Below are 21,149 nucleotides of genomic sequence, written 5' to 3'. Positions count from 1 at the left end.
GCTTTTTTCTAGCCTAGTGCTCAGGTGAGCCATGTGGCCCATCGATCTCTTGTTTTTTTTTTGTTTTGGACCTTGAAGTTTGACTTGCATTTTAGAAATTTTAACTTTGCCATGAGCTCTCATAAATGCAGGTGCATCAGTGTTTCAAAAACACATCTTGTTAGACATAGAAAGGGCACCTGCCTGCCTTACATCTTTTCATTTGAAATTAAGAATGGTAGATTCCTTGACTCAAAAGAGATCAAGATGTAGATTATAACATTTGCTTGAAAACCTTGATCCGCTGTTCACTTTAATTTGTTTTTTAAAATCGATAATATTGTCTAGTTATAGCAATGTTGAAAACTAGGGTCCAGTATTTGTTCCCACAGCTTCTAATTCAGTCAACTGAAAGATCCAGGTTCCTTTCTTGTTTTATAGATTACTCATTGTATGCCCAATCCTATTGAAATTCAGATTGCTATTAAAGTTTGTTTGTATTTATATAGATATAAAATACTCCCTTCAGTATCACATCAATGAACTTTATGATGGAAACAAATCAGACCAAGGCCATATTTAAATAACTCCATTCAATCGATAAACAGAACCAATTTAATGTGTTTCTAAATGGTCGTTATCAAACATCACAACTATATATCACCCAAAACGACGGCATATTTTGTGTTTTCCTGTTTAAAACTGCAGTTTGTTCAATTGAATACATTTGTTCTACTGATAATTTCACAAAATAAAAAGATCAAAGATATTTTTATGTTTTATTATGCAGCAAAACTGATAAAAGAGATTTGATAATAAATCACTTCTGTTTTTACAAATAAAATTAAGAAAAACATTATTTACATAAATAGCACTATAAAAAATTAAGTTATTTGACGTTACAATTGTTCATGCGGATTGAGATATTTGTGAAGTGTTAAATACCGGTACTTGTATTGCACCTCCCTAGACGAGTTTGAGTTATCTCCCTATAGGAATCCATAATCGTCCTCAAAACTGAATTTCCTCTGAACAGGTTGGATCATTGTGTTTTGGGGATAGAGGGGGATTCTTCCATTGACCGGGTTGACATGAGTAAGCACACCGTAGTCACCCTGAACTTGTTTTAAATTGTTTATCATGTTAAATCTGTTTTCCTTGTCACTGGAGCGACTTTCATGGATTTCTGGAGAACTGTCATCAGATTTTTGGTAGACATTTTTATCACACAGGTCAGAGTGGCTTCCCTTTTCAAGTTCCTTCACTTTGCTTTTGATCTTCTGTTTTTCCATTTCTGGGGAGCTTTCGTCGCAGACCCGGGGTGAGCTGAAGCCACTGTCCCCCAGGACGACCTCGGACGTCTCCTTTGTGATGTCCTCTATGTCTTTATCTTCCTTTTTTATGACTGTGTCACAGCTCTGCTCACTGAAAGTTAACACACTGTCAGAATTACAGCTATTTCTCTTCTTCTCAATGTCTTTTTTGGAGTCTGTTTGCATGGTTACATATTCATTTTCTCTTGTCCTTGGCTCTGGACATTTGTTAATTTCCACTTCATACATAACTTGACCATTAGAATGAGGAACATCATCATCTGAGTCTCCATAAGGGTCATTCCTGAGGTTATTCCGAATGGACATGTCATCCTGAACTCTTCTTCTGTAATGGGTCTCTTGAGTATGTTTATAATGCACTGTCTGTAGGCCAATCAGATTCACACCACTGTCATGAGAGATAGAAATTGAAGTGTTCTTAGCTGGAAGTCTGTAATGATCTTCCATCTGTCTGTGATTTGACTGGCCATGTCTGCGATGAGATTTCTTTTTTGGTTTTTGGACAGTACATTGATGCTGATGGACTTCCTCTGCATTGACATGTGGGTAATATGATTCATGAGCTTGCTGCCACATTCCCGGGACTCGCGGAGTTGAGCTGTAGAGAGGATGAGTGACTGGGTTATTGTGATGAAAGTTATGGCTGCTGTCTGTGTGATATGGAAATGCTGGGGAGGGGTAGTTTGAACACATTGGAACATTTTCATAGTCTCTGTCTCCTCTCCTATCCAGGGACATTCTTTTTGACTTCTCTTTCCTCCTCGTTGTACGTCGATCTTCAGACATCCTCCTGTGATGATCCACTTCCTGTGGATGATGATGATGATGGTGTGCTGGTAAGGTGGACCTGAATCTGCTGTTAGCATCCACATCCAGGATTTCCTCGTAATCATCATCCAGGGGAGGTGGAGGGTTGTTTCTCAATCTCATCCTTGGAGGCACGTGGTAGTGATTCTCATGCTGTGGGATGTGTCTTCCATAAATAGCATCGTTTCTGACTGGTCCATGTCCAAACCTCATGGACTGATAATCAGAGTGATGTGGATGACTTTGTTGGATCGGATGGACGCGGTCGTAATGCTGGTGGTGGGCATGTGGATGGTGGGGGACTTGCTGCATCCACTTGTGTATTCTCTGCTGCTTCTCCACTTGGTCCTGGTACCATCCCCACTCTGGAGGGGGAAACTGGTCAGAAAACGTGGCATGCTCCACTTTCTTGGGTTCTTCTTTTGGAGTTTCATTCTTCTTCTTCTTTCTCCCGAAAAGCTTAGCTAACAAAGACTTCTTCTCTCCTAAAACGTACAAAAAGAAAAAATTATTAGTCGTGAAAATTTTACAGGTTAGTTTCCAATTTCAAATTTAACATTATAATTAAGTTCACTAGCTATTTCTCTTTATTTGAGTTCTTTATAACAGATAGACAATTAATAAGAAATTATTGTCAGTGACTTAAGTAGGATTATTGAGCTACTCAATGAAAATAATTTCAATAATAACATGAACCAGTTGAGTTAATAGTGAAATTCTCTGCAGACACAATACATGGATTTAACAGTAAGGACAGAATCAGACGGAACATTTGTACAAATCCTATTAGCTTTTTACATAATACTCACAAAACTTAGAGACTTTTAAATTGATAATTCAAACTTAAGTCCAAAGACTTAAATTATACTTTGATGTTATCAAACTCAAAGGAAATGATGATTTTTGAAGAACAAAAAGATTAGGTTTCTTATCCCTAAGAAAACATTTACTTTAATACCATTTTGAAAGGTATTAGTCCATCTGAATTTTCTCCTTTTTTAAAATACACAGCTAAGGCATAAGAGCATAAAAAATTTACAGGTGTCTAAATTTTTACTGTACAGACGAACTATATTTAGTTTTACTCCTTATAAACTTTATGGTCACCTATTTTAGTAAACACAGTATGTTTTACTGATTCAAAATTCTAACTTATCTTGAAAACATACTCATTTCCTGAATACTTTCATAATCTGGCTCTTAAGCTTTATTAATGATAAAGAAAATTGATCAAAGAGTTAGGTCTAAAATCTCGTATGAACTGACACTGTAAGATAATTTCTACAAAATAAATTTTTTCAGTAAAATACAATGCCACAAAACCTCATAAAATCATTGCTTACCTTTATCTTTGTTTTTCTTTGAGCTATTTTTAGTAACAGCAATGTCCTCTGCAGACTTCCTTTCCTCTAGTGTGTGTTTCTTTTCTTTCTCGTCTTGTCGTCTCACTGACAAACTCCTCTTGAAATCTCTGAGGTCCTCATTCTTAATTGCCCCCCTTTCTCTTGGTCTCCTGGCACTGAGACTTCGCCCCAGTCTTGGTTTATCAGCCAATGGTTGCCTCTGTCTATCTAACGTCTCCCTCTCCAGATTCTGTCTCATGTCCACGATTTTATCGTCCGGGTCAGAGTTTTTCTCGGACTGTTCCTTGCGAGGTTCGTTGGCCAGTGTCACCTGACAGGAGATGGTTCTGGTGAGACCCTTGGCGTTGGAGTTGAGCACTGGGATATAATTAGGATTGTAATGAAGCCATGACAGTGGAATCGTTTTAGTCGGGTCCTCAGGCATTCTGTACGTGTCTGATGTCACAACAAAATATCCACTTCCTGCAAGATCCAAAAAAGATTAAAAAAATTAAATTGACACTTGATAACATATATATCCTTTGGCTATATTAAAGGTGATGTTTATCAAAAAACTGGATTTGTTTAATAAGTGAATGATGACATTTTTGACAATTTATTTATTTAAGGAATGTATGGCATCAAAACAAGCCAAAACCTGAATGTTGAGTTATTCTGGATATTAATTCTTTTCTCTGATTAACTTTACAAGCTACTCAAACTTAAGGCTTGATTCTTGAGGTTTCTTTAGAATCTCTTCATGTGTTCTGTCAATTCAATTAACCAGTAACGGCAAAAATATATCACCTTTTGAGATCTTGATTATTAAAACGATAATGGTGATAAACTAAATTTCTTAAATAATTTAATGTTTCAATTACAAAGCATTGATGAAAAAAAAAATTCTGTACAAATACAGAAGTAGTGCACCCTGTAATTTGTTCACCTTCTTTCAATAAGTGAATTAAAGATCAATGAATTTGTGTTACTCAAGGTGAAATCAATAGAATTTTACTAGAATAGAGCTTTGTGGTTATTCCTGAGAAGAAAATAACCATAAAATCTTTGCACCCTACAAGTTGACAGATGATTTTTCAATTAGATCTTTAAACTTTTGTGATAAGATTTTTTTCCCCATTTGACATTGGCTATGGTCGAGTATTAACCCTTGGGGTGGTAAATTAAAAATTTTGGTGCCTAATCCGAGTTTCCTGAGCTTATGTTAGGGTATAAGGTTATTGAAATTTTACACTTCATATCAGACCAGTCTGATCTGTATTTACAAGTTTACCTCAAAGAAACACGAGAAAAAGTCCTCTATTTTTATGACAGCAATTGACAAAGTTTTAAATTAAATTTTAAGAAATACGACAATTTGCACACAAGCATTCTGTACACTAGTCTATAGACATGATGGAGTTGTAGCTTAGATGCCCAAACAATAACACATCAATAAAACTTCAAATCACAGTCGTAAAATCCTGCAGCTTATTTACAATGTCTGGTTTGGATCCCTAGGCCTCTAACGAATTTTAAATTTAAATCCTCAGTGAGATGGCCAAGTTGGATGTGGACAATTTTTATTTCTTAAAGTACATATATGCATGAGAACATCAATTTCTGGAGTCAGGTTGACCAATTTCTTTAGAATGGTGATAAGTTATTGCTTATTGACGTACAATATGTCATCAGATTCAGAAGCAATATGAAACGTTATGTGCGTCAAATGGAAATGCAGGATATTTTCTCATTGTTAAAGGTGCAACTGCTGCCTAAAATCATACCAAAGTATACAGGACCAGGATTTGTCTCTCTATGTACGCAAAAACATGTTTCTCAATGTACACAAAAACATGTAAATATTCTTACATGGAATAAAATTACAGGAAATTTAAAGTGGGTCTTGTCAAAATTATCCACAAAGATTTCCCCTGATAAGAAAAAGTGAAGTAAATGGAGTTATTGAAGATAATATGACAGGTGTGAGACATTAATCATGACTTTCCCTAATTCACCCATAATAAGCTCTATATCCCCCCTGTTATGATGTACAAGTCTAATTAATTCCGTCCCTGGGCAACCCCGGAATGTCCTGTAACACCGATTTTAGCACTATCATAAAACCAAGTGTGAACATGTTCGGTGATAATTGTCTCAATTTGTCTGTGGTAGTTTACAAATTAGTGTGCTGGTCATTTCGCTGCCCACAGGACTATTGACCAGTAATAGATGGTGGGTCAATTAGATTACACCAAAGGACACAAAGTTTACATTTCTTCCTTAATTGGTCTTCGACAGAAGTAGTTCTATCCATTACCAGTGAAGAAGTCACTAATATAAAGTATAAGATTATTTTTGTGAATATGAATTTCGACTGACCACAATTGAGATGTGGCGGTCAGCCCGGTTCGATCGCCGGTGGCCAGATAGCTCAGTTGGTAGAGCACCTGACCGGAGTTTCAGGGGGCCCAGGTTCGAATTCCAGTCTGGTCCGCAGCATTTTCTCCTCTCACATTACACAGATTAAGATTTAGTGACAAAATATGTCATCAGGGTGTAATCCGGCAATGGATCAAAAATGACTGAAAAACTTTCATTTTTGCATTTAACTAACCAGACAAGTTCTAAAGGGTTCAGTGGTTCTTGCTTCACTCTCCATTGTTTCTGGGCTGTGTACACATAGCACCTTATCATTGTTACACTCCACCCCGCTACCCCAGTAAACTGCCTTTGATTTTTCGCTGTTTGTTTTCCTACACGCCACCAGACAAAGCTGGTTTAGTTTTCAAAAAGGATGAAGGCCTAGACACTGCACTTGAACAAAGATTTTTGTCTGATAAGACCTAAATTCTTCATTAAACCTCTTTACAACTCTCTAAAAGGGGTTGTTTGACTGTTTAGAAAGTTCTTAAATTATATATTTCTGAAGTGTTTGGTTACATAATGCACATATAACAAATGGGAAAACTTGGGGAACAAATTGTCTGTATTGAGGCATCTATATCCAATGTCATGGAAAGCTAAACATAAATTGGGGAATCTTTTCATTGTAATTATCTCACATTTAAAGCCTCAATACCTTGGTATTAGTAATAAATATTTAAAGAAATCTGAACCTATAATGTTCCCAATAGCTTTCAAATTCGACCTGCTATAGCAAGATGAATGTGAAAATTTGAAAATTTTTAAAAGTAAATAGATCAATCATTGTCAAGTTTTTGGTAAAAGTTTTAAGTTAATATATGTACTCAAAATAAAATTTAAATGATGGTTTGGACAAGCTTAGCTGTAATTATTTGACAATTTTAAAGAACCCAAAAGCCCAGGAATGTTAAAACAAGAAAAATGAAATATGTTCTGGAATAATAAGAAATATCTCATTATAATTCTTATAAACATGACATCTACCTGTATGGAATATTTTCCTTTCCCTGATGAGTGTGCCGAGTGTGTCGTAGATGAGGGGTGGCGAGGGGATCTGCATGCCTTGGTAACATTGATTCAGTCTCTCCTGTATCGTGTCTAACGTCGCCACGACCTGCTTATTATTGAGCTCCAAAATGACCATACATAGGATCTCTGACAGGGGAACGAACTGTGTCTGTGGTATCACCTCCATATTTATCCCATCAACGTCACCTAAAAATTAACAAGTTAACGTGTATTATTCATTTTCTTCAACTTTTTTCCCTAAAATCTCTTCTCTCTTTCTCAGAGTCTCTCTGTCTTTTTCTCAACTATATAAAATGATACTCTGAAAGTTTTTTTGTGAAATTAATCTCACCATAATAAGCTTATGTTTTCCCCATCTTTTTCAGAAATAATATGATTGCAAATTAAGTACATGTATTTAAATATATATACATGTTTAAAAATGTTCAAGTATACACAGTACATATGTAGTGAAAATTGACAAGGAATTGATACTTAAAAGTGACCTGGTTGTTTTTTTAATACATTCTGAACTTAGTAGATTTTCTGACTCAATTAAGCAAGAACGAAGCCATCACATTTCACACCCAATGACTCCTGAATATTCTCGACAAGAACTAAAACTAAATACTTTGCTGTAGAACTACCATACATTTATCAAATCTAATGAACATTGATAAAATTCATTCTGGTATCAAAAAAAAATTCTGTCGGACAATCAGATATTTAAAAGTTTATGGCCATCAAATCAAATACTGCTGATACATGCTGAATGCTTTCAAATGTTTTATGTTCGGCAATAAATGATTGCCAAGTACTTTGTGGGTAGACCTATCAATGCCTGAAATACGTCATGACCTTTAATTGTTTTTAAACTTGCAGATGCACGTTTTGCTGGTGAATGGCCACTTTTAAGCTGTCAGGATATATGAATATTGATGGCTGGCAAACAGAAATGATTTCACATTTACCAAACTCCTGTTTATTTAGTTATCTTAACAGATCCGTAATCATGGAAAAGTCAATTTACGTGTATGCCTATTAGAAAGTTTTTCGCTAATCGGAAACCAATATGAGCTCTCAAATTATATTTATTTTCCACTCTGATATTGATGAAAAATGAAAATGGATGATAAGTAAAATAGAATTTTTGAAGAACAAGCAAACTTACTTTAGTGATACTCTAAAGCAATTTACTGTGAAAACAAAAGTGAAAGTTAAAAATTCAAATATTTAATGAAAACTTATTGTTGGTATATGTGAGACAAGTGTTTTGTGTACCACAGGGTCAAAATAAAAACTATACAAGGTAGATACGGAGTTCACTCCGGGGCCCCATGGCACAACAAGGAATGGTATCCCGGCAACTCAAACATGACATCAAAAGTTTTAACAGCGGATCTTACAAGAAACCCCTTACAAATACATTTTGTGTCATTTTTGTGACATGTCATCTAGGGAATTCACAAAGCAGTGTAGCTTTACAAGCTTTAAACACTCACTGGACAACAATTTCCTAATATATCATCTGATACAAGCTGTTCTCTCAATGGAAAAACCATTTCCTATCAAATAAATTGTTTTAAATGTCTATATTATCAGAAAACTATTATGTAAAAGTACAGTAAAATCTATATCATTACTTTATTCAATGAATACCTGGTTCCTCTGTTTTTACCAGTTCTGCTATTCTGACATTTCTGTTATAAGCCTATACAACCTGTGAATTATTTCCCCTTTTTAAGAAGCCTTTGCCACCACTAAGAGTTTATTGGGGGTTTCTCTACTAACTGAAGGTGTTGAGGTTACAATACTAAATCCCATGGCCTTTATAATGCCTTATTAATTAGCTGGACACTGAGAAGTTATGTCAGACGGTGGTAACAGGGTCAGTTTTCGCACCCCTCTGGATTCTGAGTCTTGGCATGGCCTACATCTGAGTCTGACATAATTAGGGGGTACAAACAGGAGGAGTTATGAACAGTTAGGACACCCCACTGACTCATTAGGCACTTGTTAAAAATTGTCCCAATGGGGCCTTGTTAGGGCCACTGATAAATGGATCCATGCAAAATCTCCTACAAGATGCATGGTCATTTGCAGAATGCAAAACTTAAATCAACAGCTTACACAATTAAATCAGTGATTTTCTTTGGAAATGTGACCTTAACATGATTAAATTTTCAGAAATATGAAATCTGTAAAGAAAGAGAGGATCTCAATATAGTTTTCTTTACAAAGGGCCCTTGAATAACCCAGGAAGAACAGGCCCTTAACTGGAGTGGTATCACCCCCTAATCCCATTATCTACTGAATCCATCATCCTCATTTCTCAAAGATCTAGATCATGTCCACTCATAAATTACTCCCTGATCGGATCTACAATTGACCCTTTGTTAGGGCTGGACACTCTTGAACCCCTTTAAATACGTTAAGTCACAGTTAATGCCTGGCCCTGAGCTATGTACTAGGCCACCCTTAAAATTTTTTTTTTTTGCGGTAACGCGCCTCATCATTTTAGGTGTGGGTAGGTAGGTAGGCTTATTTTTTTTTTTGGAGACAAAAAGTCAGAATTAAATTTCGATTATATAGAGGTATTAACTATGTCTTAGATTTCACTTTAAGTTACTAATCAAACAAGAAAATTAAGGCATTCTTAATGAATCCAATCTTTTATTGTTCAAATATCAGAACACATCAGTTCTTTTTTAAAAACGGTGTCTACAGGTGCAATGGGGACGTAAAAAAATGTCATTAGGATAAAATTAGAAAATGGATATGTAAAAAAAAAAAAAAGAATTTTTTTTTGAACCCATAAAAAAAATCCAGTAGGGTGGATTTTGGTGAGTCGGTCGCGTTACCGCAAAAAAACAATTTTTTAAGGATGGCCCTATACACTACTGCTGGTGTTAACCAAAGCTACGGTAGATATTTATCACTCCTCCTCTCTACCCCTCCACCTTCTCGGAATAAAGATTATTTTTATAGGCCATTCTCTGATTATTCTTTGATCTAGGAGATTTATGGTTTCAATAGATCCTGATCAATAGGTTACTTGTGTCCATTATCTTATATAGTTATAGCTGTTGGCTGAAGTCTTACATCTCAGGAAACAGTTTACACTTGTAATATTGAATATACAGATATCTAAATTCTGTTGTTTCTCTCTCTAATTGGGAATTTAAACAAATCTATATAGTTAAAGGAATATTTCATTCATTGGTCACCTTTCTAGTAAATTTAAAAGTGCAAAGCAATATATTCAGGTACAAGATATGAAAAAGGCAAAATTTTCGATTTCAATTCAAATAAATCTGTTTTTACAATATTTCTCTTATTTACAAAAGCTAACACATTAGACTTAATTTTCTCCAAACTGTTTGAACAGAAATAATTTCTGTTCAAACAGGGTCACCATGTATCGGGCGAGTGTGATATTTCTTCACAGGTAAGCATTAGGTAAGAAAGAAAAGAAAAGGGTCCTTTAAAAACTGTTTTCCCACTGATTAACACTTCGAAGAACAGCCCTAATACCAACTTCCTCTCCTGGGCTTTCTAAATGATTTTATAATGATTGACAACTTTTTGGGTACATTTCATTGTGGAAAAAAAAAAACCAATCAAACATAAAAGAGAGAAACAGTACTGTAAAAAATACTAAACTTAATTACTATAAACTTTAAACTTAAGGATTTCCATCCCTAATGGGACTAAATTCCCCACCCGTCAAGTAAATAATACTCTGATATTATATTAAAGCATTTTACACTAAAATACTAAACTTAATTAAGCTAACCTTAAAAAGTGTTTTTTTCTAAAAATTCAAAAAATTTGAATATCACACATTGAAAAATTAAAAATAGAATGACAATTAAAAATAATTTTTTTTACCAGCTAATTTTTTTTAATTGATTTTTTTTATTAATTAAAAAAAGGAAAGATAACACTTCAAGGTCATAACACAAATTTTATATGCACTGGAAAATTATTATGTATTCAATTTCATTGAATTTTGTTCCTCTTAGGGATTGAATACCTTAAGAATACACATACAAGATTTCTAATAGATACACTTCACTAACACAAATATGCATTGGAAAATTATAATCTCCCATGAATGTAAGATTTCTTCTTAAAAGTGAATTCAGAAATAATTTTAAAATAAATTCTTTCAAAGATGCACAAGCAGCATTTTTAGGAGTGACTTGACACTCAATAAAATCAACAGGATAAAACATAATACAAAGACTAAAACCAGCACTGGAGCCATTTCCTTACCTTACCAAATGTTGATATTTGGATGAACAATACAGAAGTGTGAACAAACAATCAAAGTTTTTCTCTTTCCTATAACAGCTTATAACATGTGCAGAAGAAAACTCTCAAATAATAGAAATGTACATAAAATAGGTAAGTGTCACAATATAACAGGAAACTGACCACTCCACTATTTCCCTTTCTCCCTCCCAGCAGGGGATCGAGGGGCCCCTTCATTAGGGGTCAGCAGGGGGGCCCAATCAGCAGTCACTAACAGCCATCACTCTGTCTCTCACACAATAGGAAGCTAAAGGCCTAATTGTTATTGAAAATCAATTTCTCTTTCATTGAATAAGTCAAACTACTGTAGGTTTCTTGTGCAATTATGGGATTAATCCTCAACATAAAAGTAATTTCTTTTAAATAATTTCAAAAGTTTCTTTTAATTTGTAATTTTAATTGATATGTCTTCAAGATATTTGGGATATAATTAAAATATTTTAGAACAGTTTACATTCACATAAAAAAAGGAAATGATGGAATCTATTTTACATAAAACAAACTGTCAAAATTAAACAAATAAATATTTATTTTGTTTACCTACCCCAAACATCCTGAGAGAACATTTCCTTTAATCCTATTGTTTCTTAAATTCCTGTTCACAGTTACTTGACTTCTTCTTAAATGACCAGTAATTTTCAGACAATTCCTTTATAAACAGAGAAAGCTAGGAGGTGTTAAACTGTTCAGGGCCCAAGGTGTTGAATTTTCTGGCACCTGGCACAGTAACACTTGTTTTTATGTCAAACTAATGATCAGGACAAATCTCTGCAAAATATCCCACAACTATTTGTTTACAATAAACAAACATGTCAAACAAGACAAGTATTCTGAGCATAGCAGTCTCCTCATTTTCTCCAGGCTTGTAATTACTTAATCTTGTTAATCATTGTATTAAGTTTGGAGTCTCCTCATTATGTACTCAAGCCTTGGCTTGGTCTCATCAACTTTCAAATGCTATAATTGACCATTGGTTTGCTAAGTTAAGGTTAAATATAAAAATAAATGTAGACAGTGAACATGGTAAAAAGGTAAAATTTTCAAGTTGTCCTTCTTTTCTGATAATCTTAAACATCTTAATTAAGTATTTAACATAATGAATTTTATACATAAAAACTCAATTTGAACAATTATCTAGCATGAAATATTTTTTAATACATAATTTCATTAACTTGGGTTTATCACTGCACCATGTCAATTTAAATAAAATGCATTTCCCCCCCTACCTTTTAATGATTTTCTTTGCTTTTATCATTATAAAGGAACCAATTTTAATACCCCCTTTCTGCAAAAGTCTAATTAAATTGTGTAATTATTATGATAATATGTCTGTTTTAATTAAATCCAGGGTTCATATGTATACTTCAAAACCTTATTACTATAAATCCCTACTTTTTATTAAAATAATTTTAGAATTAGAGTGTTTGACAGGTTTTACTACCTTATTAGAGACACTCTCTGTGTAATATCATATAACTCGATTCTATCTTAATCCCTTTACTTTCAAACATCTTTATCAGTTAAGAAAATCAAGACAAGCAAAAAGTCTACACAAAGGATATCCCACAAAATCCCGACCTTCTACGATACAACTATCATGACACAATCTTATCTTCATAATCTATTTAATCTCTTTTCTCAATTGTCTCTAAACATTTAATCCCCGTAAACTCGAAACTTTACCCGATTACCTGAAAAAATCATAAAACTGACAGCTCAGGTGTTAATTACGATTTCGGAGTCTTTCTTCTTACGTACCGTAATAAATCATTCCGTTAAAATTGCTGGAAGCTATATTCATGTAATCCATGTAATTATAATGTCCAGTCTAATGCAAAATTCTAAAGTATTCTTACCATGCATTAGGGAAATCGTACAACTTTCTCGTCATGTAGCGATTTGAATTCTTGCATGACGATTAGACTTTAAAATAAACAATCTTTGAAAAAGACCAATAAAATTTTGACGCAACATCTGTCCCAAATTTTTCAATATCTAACAAGTCAATTAAAAATCAATTAAAAACTTGCCAGCTTATAAAAAATTCAATTCTTTCACCCATCTGTCCAATTCATCCAATAAATACCTTGCCGTCTGCTCTAATACCTTACTCACCTATGCTTTGAATACTAAAATCCGAGGGGTCATTCAACACTCGCCTTCCCCACGCCGTCCTGATATTCTCAAGGTGAAGTTCCGACCCTCCCACAAGTAATGTACACGGCGACACGAATCCCAAATATTCCAAACTGTTTATACTTTCCAACAACGCTGGATTCCAATAACAAGATTTATTTCTCAACTTAAAATCGTCTAAAATATCTTTTCCACTAAAACTTTCCTCCTTCACATCGTTCTCGCACCTGTCTTCATTTTCAAATTTCAAGACAATGGCCAGGCACCGCGATGTCACTGGTTGCTGCTTTTGAATCCCGTGTTCTTCTCTCCGATTGGGCATGGTTTGTTATGAGGACCCTGTCTGATAAAACCGCCACTACATTCGAACGCCGATCATATGTGCCTGTTTACCGATATGCCAGAGTCGACTCGCTTGATTAGATACGCATTGCACCTGTCGGGTTAAGTGAATAAGAGTTACCTCCCGCTACACAGAGGGGCTTTTCACTTAGTCTGTATCTTGCTCTCTGACCACTCTATACTTTAACTTAAAAAAATATAAGGAAGAAATATTTATTATGTTACAATACACTGGCGTTGGAAGCAAATTGAAAGTGGGGGGCTAAGTGTAAAAAAAAATTGTACCTTCAAAAAACCTGACAAGCAAAAAAAGAAAAAAAAGAAAAAGGGAAATGTCCACTTTCGTGGGGGGGGGGGGGGGGGTGTAGGTTCAAACTTCAGTACCAAAATTTTTTTTCCAAACACCACCATTTTCCCCATTTTTAACCTATACCAAGACGTATCTGTGGAAAAGTGGGGGGGGGGGGGGGGGCTTAACCTACGAAGATATGTTCAATGTCTATACTAAGTATACACACTCAAAAAATAAAATTACTTAGTAATTCTTTTTACTTATTTTAAGTAATATGATTACTTAATATGATTGTTAATTACTGACTATGATTGAGTATTACTAAAAATTACTAAGTAATTTATGAATTACTTAAAATTCCTTATTGTAAGTAAATTAATTACTTAAAGTATATCAAAATTCTTTCCAAAAATTAATTTAAGTGATTTTCAGTAAAATAATTTACTTAGATATCCATTATCGCCCTTGGAAATATTTTTTAATTTAACAAAATATTAATAAAATGTTTATAAACAATTCTGCATCTGAAATTTCTGTAACAATTAAATAACTTATACATTAAGACACAGTCTACCTAGCATTCAATCAAAATAGAAGTCATATGTATGTTACACACTAAATTTTATTAAATATTTAAAGTGAAAGTTTAACAGTACAAAAGAGAGAATCAATACAATTACATGTACATAATACAAAATAAATCACCATATAATATCATATTAATTGCACTTATTTCTTGCAACCATAAAAAACTTTTATGCATCTATGTGTATAATATATTTACAATTCATACAATTCAAAAAAGTAACAAGAGAAAATGATAATAAAAAAAACAACAATGCAATATTAAAAATATAAATAACTTTAAAAAATTCCTATCCCAAAACACAAATAACCCGCATTGATTTTTATATCTGCATCAAGTTAATTTATCAAATATTAGAACAAAGACACAGATACATTAACTGTAGCATTTTTATTTATTTACTCATTTTCCTTTCTATTCAGCTAAGTGGAAAAAGATGTACAAAGCAGAAAATAATGCTAGCATACCTGTTTCATTGTAACCGTAATATTTTTTTAAAATCTTAGTATTAATTTGAAAAATGTAAAATTTAGAGAAAAATTGGATTATCGAGGATGAGTTAGTATTGTCTCATTAGAGCACACCTGTGAAATTAGAAGAAGATAAACTGCTTAACACCAGCTTTCCTGAGGAACTTTCAAGTTTAAAATTGATATAAAAATGTTCATCAGCTCTTTATTTCATCTGTAACATCATAAGTCTAAATGTTCCACACAGTTTGACTGAAAAAATATATTAATGAAGTCTAGATGCATATTCTTGTATGTTTACAAATTAACACAGCAGAAATGTTTCATAATCACTGAAATATATTTAAGAAAACACTGTCTAGATTGTTGGATATGTCAGAGACATAAACAAGAGACCCAAGGGCCACATCGCTCACCTGAGCAACTAGCCAGATAAAAGCAAAAATCAGTTCAGTATTGAAAAGTTAAAATATAAAATTGGGTTCAGGAGAAGAGGGTTCGAACAAAATTAAATGTACACTTCCTAAGGATGCTTTTGATTTAATATGACACAAAATGGTTTTGTTGTTCATTGTTATGATCCATTTTAATGATGCATTTAAATTGATGATCATTCATGGCTTTGTCACAAATTTTAATGATTTCCCCCATGTATTCTTATGCAAAACTCTGAGACCCCATTTAAGTCCCACTCTATTCCAGGGGTCATGATTTGAACAAACTTAAATCTACACTACCAGAGGATGCTTCCATATATTAACTATGACTAATCACAACTTTGCCTCTTCTAAGAAGAAGAAATTTAAAGATTTTTTATCTATGTTATCCCACTTTGATCACATAACGGCCCCATCCTTGCCCCAGGGGATATGATTTAAACAAACTTGAATCTTCACTACCAGAGGATGCTTCCATATAACTTTGACCATCCATGGCTTTCCTGTTCTTGAAAGGAAGATTTTTAAAGACTTTTCCTATGTATTCCTATGACTTTGATCTGTGGTCTTTGAGAAGAAGATTATTAAAGATTTTTCCTATGTATTCCTATCAATATGTTGAACTTTGATACCCCATTGTGGCCCCACCCTACCCCGGGGGTCATGATTTGAACAAACTGGAAACTTCACTACCACAGGATGCTTCTACAAGATTTTCATCTTTCCTGGCCCACTGGTTCTTGAAAAGAAGATCTTTAAAGTTTTTTTCCTATGTATTCCTATGTTAAGCTTTGATAACCCATTGTGGACCCACCCTACCCCTGGGGGTCATGATTTGAACAAAATTGAATCTACACTACATGAGACTGCTTCCACATAAGTTTCACTTTCCTGGCCCACTGGTTCTTGAGAAGAAGATTTTTAAAAGATACCGTTAATTTATCAGTAACTCATAATTATCTCCCATTGGAAGAGGGCATGGCCCTTCATTTGAACAAAATTGAATCCCCTTCACCCAAGGATACTTTGTGGCAAGTTTGTTTGAAATTGGCCCAGCGGTTCTTGAGAAGAAGATGAAAATGTGAAAAGTTTATGAAGACGACAACAACAACAACTACGACAGACAAATTTTGATCAGAAAAGCTCAGGTGAGCTAAAAACAGTTGAAAATGTCGGAAAATTTTTACATAAATTACACAAATTATGTATTTTGTGCAAATTATCCAGCATTTCCAACAGTAATTTGATGTTCTGGCATACCCAACAATCTAGACAGTGATTCCTTGTATTTACCAATGTGTAAAAAACAGTGTGCACATATACTGTTTATAGAAATATAAAATAATGACATTTGAACAGAGGACTCCCAAACACAGAGCTAGTGCTCTAATGACTGAGCTACCATGAAGGTGAGGTGTTTGAAAAAAATGTATGTATGTATTTTCCCTATATGACTCCTCACTCCACTAACTCTGGAATTCATGCCTTTTGATGATTGGCTAAATGTTTATTGTAAGCATCCCAACAGCTTGATATCCAAGAGTTAAAGAAGACTTTAAAAATCATTTTGGCCCCATCCCTCATGCCCCATGGGGATGGGGAACACAAAAATTATTTTTTTTTACCCACTAATTTCATATACTAAAATTGATGTATACTTACTTCATTTGTAAAAGAATTGATACACTTGCAGAATCCCTTTCCTGGAATGGGTCTCCACTGCTCATAACGAACAATCAGATTATCAATCTCACAACCTAATCAAGAAAAAAGTACTACAGGTGTAATTAAAGGTCCATTTTTTTTCAATGATAAAACAATGAATGAGACATTTTCATAAACACTATTCTAAATCTTCTGTTATCTTAGTGTGCTGACGTTTACATATATCTATGTATTTGTTTTGTTTGTTTAGATGATTTTTACATTTATTGAGCATGGACAGATTTTTCTCCTCTGTCATTCAGACTGTGCTCTTTCCAGGATAAAATAAACTAAACATAGTGATGTTTAAGATTTTTTCTTCAATTGAGTATTATTTTTATAAACCTTCAATACTGTTGAAGAGATATACATTTTCCTCATCCAAAATAATTTTTTTTCTGGTGTGAGAGCCAAGATAAAAGAAATCCTTGATGAAGTTCTAACTTAAGGTACAAACCACCCCTCCCTCTGTTCACTTGAAGTTGTGTAAAATTTTCTTCTAATGATTCTTATGATTTTTAAAAAAAAGCATCTAAATTATAATTCAAATATGAACAATATAATAATGTCTGACTGTGTGTCATTTATCCCAGTGAGAGTTGCCTCTCTTACCAGAGGGTCAATGCACCTTAAATCTTAAGCTATACATATGACATTACTTGTACACACCTAAAGTACACCTGCATAGATTTTGATGATCACTAGGACAAATTGTTTCTTCTACTGAATGCATGCACCTTTCTTCCATTGGGCAGTCACTAAAACAAATGAAACATATATTGATTGTAATGTATGACATATATTGATCAAAAATTAAACTGAAAAAAATATATAAAATGATATAAGAATAATCATTGATTATCTCTCTAAACCCTTACAGTAGAATTTCTATCAAAGAGAACTAAGGAGACAGAGGAGGGCACAAGCTAATACATGTACCATCTATATGTAGGCTGTAGTGGGTTTTCATGTTCTTGCTCTGACATGCATCTACAAATGTAGTTTTGGCAAGGCTTGGTATATCAAAGAAGAGAAAAGAAGCTAGAAGGGAAAGTGAAGCTTAACCTTCAATGTAGCTGCAGAACTGCAGCATTATGATTTTACATATTAGTTTTTGAATGATCATAATGGTACAGATCTTGTTATGCAAAAACTGTGCAATTTACGAGGCAAGATTTTTTGCGTACTGTTTGGGGGAATTTCTCCATTTTTCAACTTTGGTAAATCATCTACCTTTCACCCCCTAATTCCAGACACAATTTTATACCAATTTGTATATTTTATCCTCCTCTCACCCCTTTATAATTGCCTCTACAGGCAATAAACTGGCTTGATTGAATTGTCTAAGAGATTGCAGAAAATTCTAATTCAAACGAGTGTATCGCTTGTAGAGATGCTTAAAAAGGGTTGGAGAGTGTATAAAATATACAGATTTTTTAAAAACTGTGTCTAGAATTATGGAGCGAATTAGGTGGATAATTTACCAATGTTTGAAAGTGGAGAAATTCTCCCAAACAGCGTGCAAAAATTCCTGCACCTTTTTTTGCATTATCATGATTATGGCACCTGTAGCATTATGGTCAAAGACTAATATATAAAACCATAACGTTACAGTTCTGCAGCTACCCTCAATTTAAATACCATTAGCTTTCTCTTACATCTTACATTTTGACTGTGGCTGAATGGAAATATACATGGAGAAGTTTTTTCAGTGTTAATGAGAAGCAGAAATGAATTGATGGATTAACAAGAGAGCAAGAACCGAGAAGGGTGATAATTATAATTAACAAATAAAATCATTTTATGTCAAGATTGGTTACAGTGTCACTGATCCATTACACTTTTGTAAATACTGAAGCAATACTAAAAAGGAGTATCTGACAAGGTTTTTTTTCATTTTTCAATGTATGGCATGCCAAATTCACAAAAATGAGCAAAACATAGTTTCACAGTCGATAAACTAGGTTTATCGGTTGTAAACTATAGTTTACGGACTGTAAACTATAGTTAATAATGTTAATCTATATTTTACATCTGTAAACTGTAGTTAACGCGATCATCTATGTTTCACAACTGTTGACTAGGGCTGTATCAATATATCGATATATCGATACGTATTGATATTCAAGAAAAATATCGTATCGAAAAACAACTTCCAATATGTATCGGACAGACAGTTTTTCCTCTAATTCTGTTAAAAAGATGGGAATTTCAATCACCAAAGATTATATTTCACTTTTTTGAATTGAAACTGTTCAATAATTTTATAATTTATAAGGAAATAACACAGTTTTTACAATTATTACAAAATACAAAGAGAATAGTTTTATTTGAACATGTTGATACTGTCATTAAAAGTTTTAATTTGAGGTGTTATTGATAAAGAAAATGAGACAAGAACTTTAAAATGGGTAATAAAACACTCAATTGTACTGAAATTTATGCATTAAAATGATTCATAAGCCTTTTCTGATAGACTTATTTTAGAATCCAATATATCGCATATCGTTTTAAAAAATATTGTATCGTATCGTATCGAAATTTTTGGTTCAATACACAGCCCTACCGTTAACTATATTTAACACCAAAAACAATCATTTGCGATTGCAAAACATAGATTATCTGATAAATAAAGTTTCACGATTGTAAACTATGGTTTACTACTCTTAACTATAGTTAACGATCGTAAATTATAGTTTACAGACGTGAATCTATGTTTATCAACAAAATCTATTGTTAACGTTTTATTACAGACAGATAAACTTAGATTAGCATTCGTAAGCTATAGTTAACAACCGTTAAATATAGTTTTACAGATGAAAACTATACTTAACGAATTGTAAACTATACTTCACGATTTGTAAACTATAGTTTACAGTCGATAAACCTAGTTTATCAATTGTGAAACTAGGTTTAGCACGCCAAATTCACAAAAATGAGCTAATCATAGTTTCACAGTCGATAAACAAGGTTGTAAACTATAGTTTACGGACTGTAAACTATAGTTAACAACGTTAATCTATATTTTACATTTGTAAACCATAGTTAATGCGATAATCTATGTTTCACAACCATAAATTATACTTAACACCAAAAACAATCATTCGCGATCGCAAAACATAGATTATCTGATAAATACAGTTTCACGATTTGTAAACTATGGTTTACAACTCTTAGCTATAGTTAACGATCGTAAATTATAGTTTACAGACGTGAATCTATGTTTATCAACAAAATCTATTGTTAACGTTTTATTACAGACAGATAAACTTAGATTAGCATTCGTAAACTATAGTTAACAACCGTTAAATATAGTTTTACAAATGAAAACTATACTTAACGAATCGTTAACTATAGATTATGGTTTGTAAACTTTAGTTTACAGTCAATAAACCTAGTTTATCAATTGTGAAACTAGGTTTAGCTCATTTTTGTGAATTTGGCATGCCATATCAATGGGTGGCACTGTTGCTCTCCAGTCTGTCAATACAGTTCTGCAGCAAGGCCTACAGCAAAGTATGATTTTCTGCAAATCCGGAGAAAAGTGATAATTCAAGAAATGTTTGATTTGATAGCTAAATAAAGCTACTTCAGGTGGTTGAATAAAGCTTAGTTGGTAATTCAAGCTACGTAGCTAAATCTAGTGATTGCACAAGACCTCTATCTGTCCCTAATGTGAGTAAGTTTCAGTTTATGCAGTGTTTGAGGTGAACAATACCTTTTTACGGTGCATCCACCAGGATAGAGTCCAATATATCCCCCATCTTCTGTCCATCCGCATTTACAGGTGCTAAAACTAAACATATGTAATAAAAAATACAGAAAATATTTGCCTTTTCGTTTTTTGCTCATGTTGTTCCGGTGTAACAGAATCTTGGTGTTTCCAATTATTTCGTATCTGGTACTTTCGCTTTCGCTTTTGAGTTAAAATGAAAGTTACTTTATGTGTCATGACTATTTCTAACTGTCG

At 33.5% G+C, this 21,149-nt stretch overlaps 2 protein-coding genes across 3 annotated transcripts; both read right to left on the bottom strand.

The window, feature by feature from the left end:
- Window positions 1–769: 769 nt before the first annotated feature.
- Window positions 770–13,811, bottom strand: LOC134277093 (uncharacterized). 2 transcript variants are annotated; one of them, XM_062759373.1, is made up of 4 exons: window positions 13,328–13,811; window positions 6,872–7,102; window positions 3,464–3,946; window positions 770–2,605 (listed from the first exon to the last, which is right to left on the bottom strand). In XM_062759373.1, the coding sequence occupies exons 1-4, from the start codon at window positions 13,668–13,670 to the stop codon at window positions 969–971; spliced, it is 2,694 nt and encodes an 897-aa protein (XP_062615357.1). In that variant the 5' UTR covers window positions 13,671–13,811; the 3' UTR covers window positions 770–968. The 2 variants fall into 2 exon arrangements, with proteins under 2 accessions (XP_062615357.1, XP_062615358.1); XM_062759374.1 differs by lacking the exon at window positions 13,328–13,811 and adding an exon at window positions 11,757–12,179.
- A 903-nt stretch (window positions 13,812–14,714) lies between these two features.
- LOC134277080 (uncharacterized) lies at window positions 14,715–21,050 on the bottom strand. The gene is made up of 4 exons (XM_062759351.1): window positions 20,898–21,050; window positions 17,849–17,937; window positions 17,138–17,232; window positions 14,715–15,290 (listed from the first exon to the last, which is right to left on the bottom strand). Exons 1-4 carry the CDS (start codon window positions 21,029–21,031, stop codon window positions 15,261–15,263), a joined length of 348 nt encoding a protein of 115 aa, XP_062615335.1. The 5' UTR covers window positions 21,032–21,050; the 3' UTR covers window positions 14,715–15,260.
- Between the last annotated feature and the right edge of the window lie 99 nt (window positions 21,051–21,149).

The sequence above is a fragment of the Saccostrea cucullata genome, unplaced genomic scaffold (genome assembly GCF_032062105.1).
Source record: "Saccostrea cucullata isolate Sc308-1 unplaced genomic scaffold, CSIRO_AGI_Scuc_v1 ctg564, whole genome shotgun sequence".
Classification (NCBI taxonomy): Eukaryota; Metazoa; Mollusca; class Bivalvia; order Ostreida; family Ostreidae; genus Saccostrea; species Saccostrea cuccullata.
Note: the sequence above shows the minus strand (reverse complement) of the source record. Positions and strands in the feature narration are given on the sequence as shown.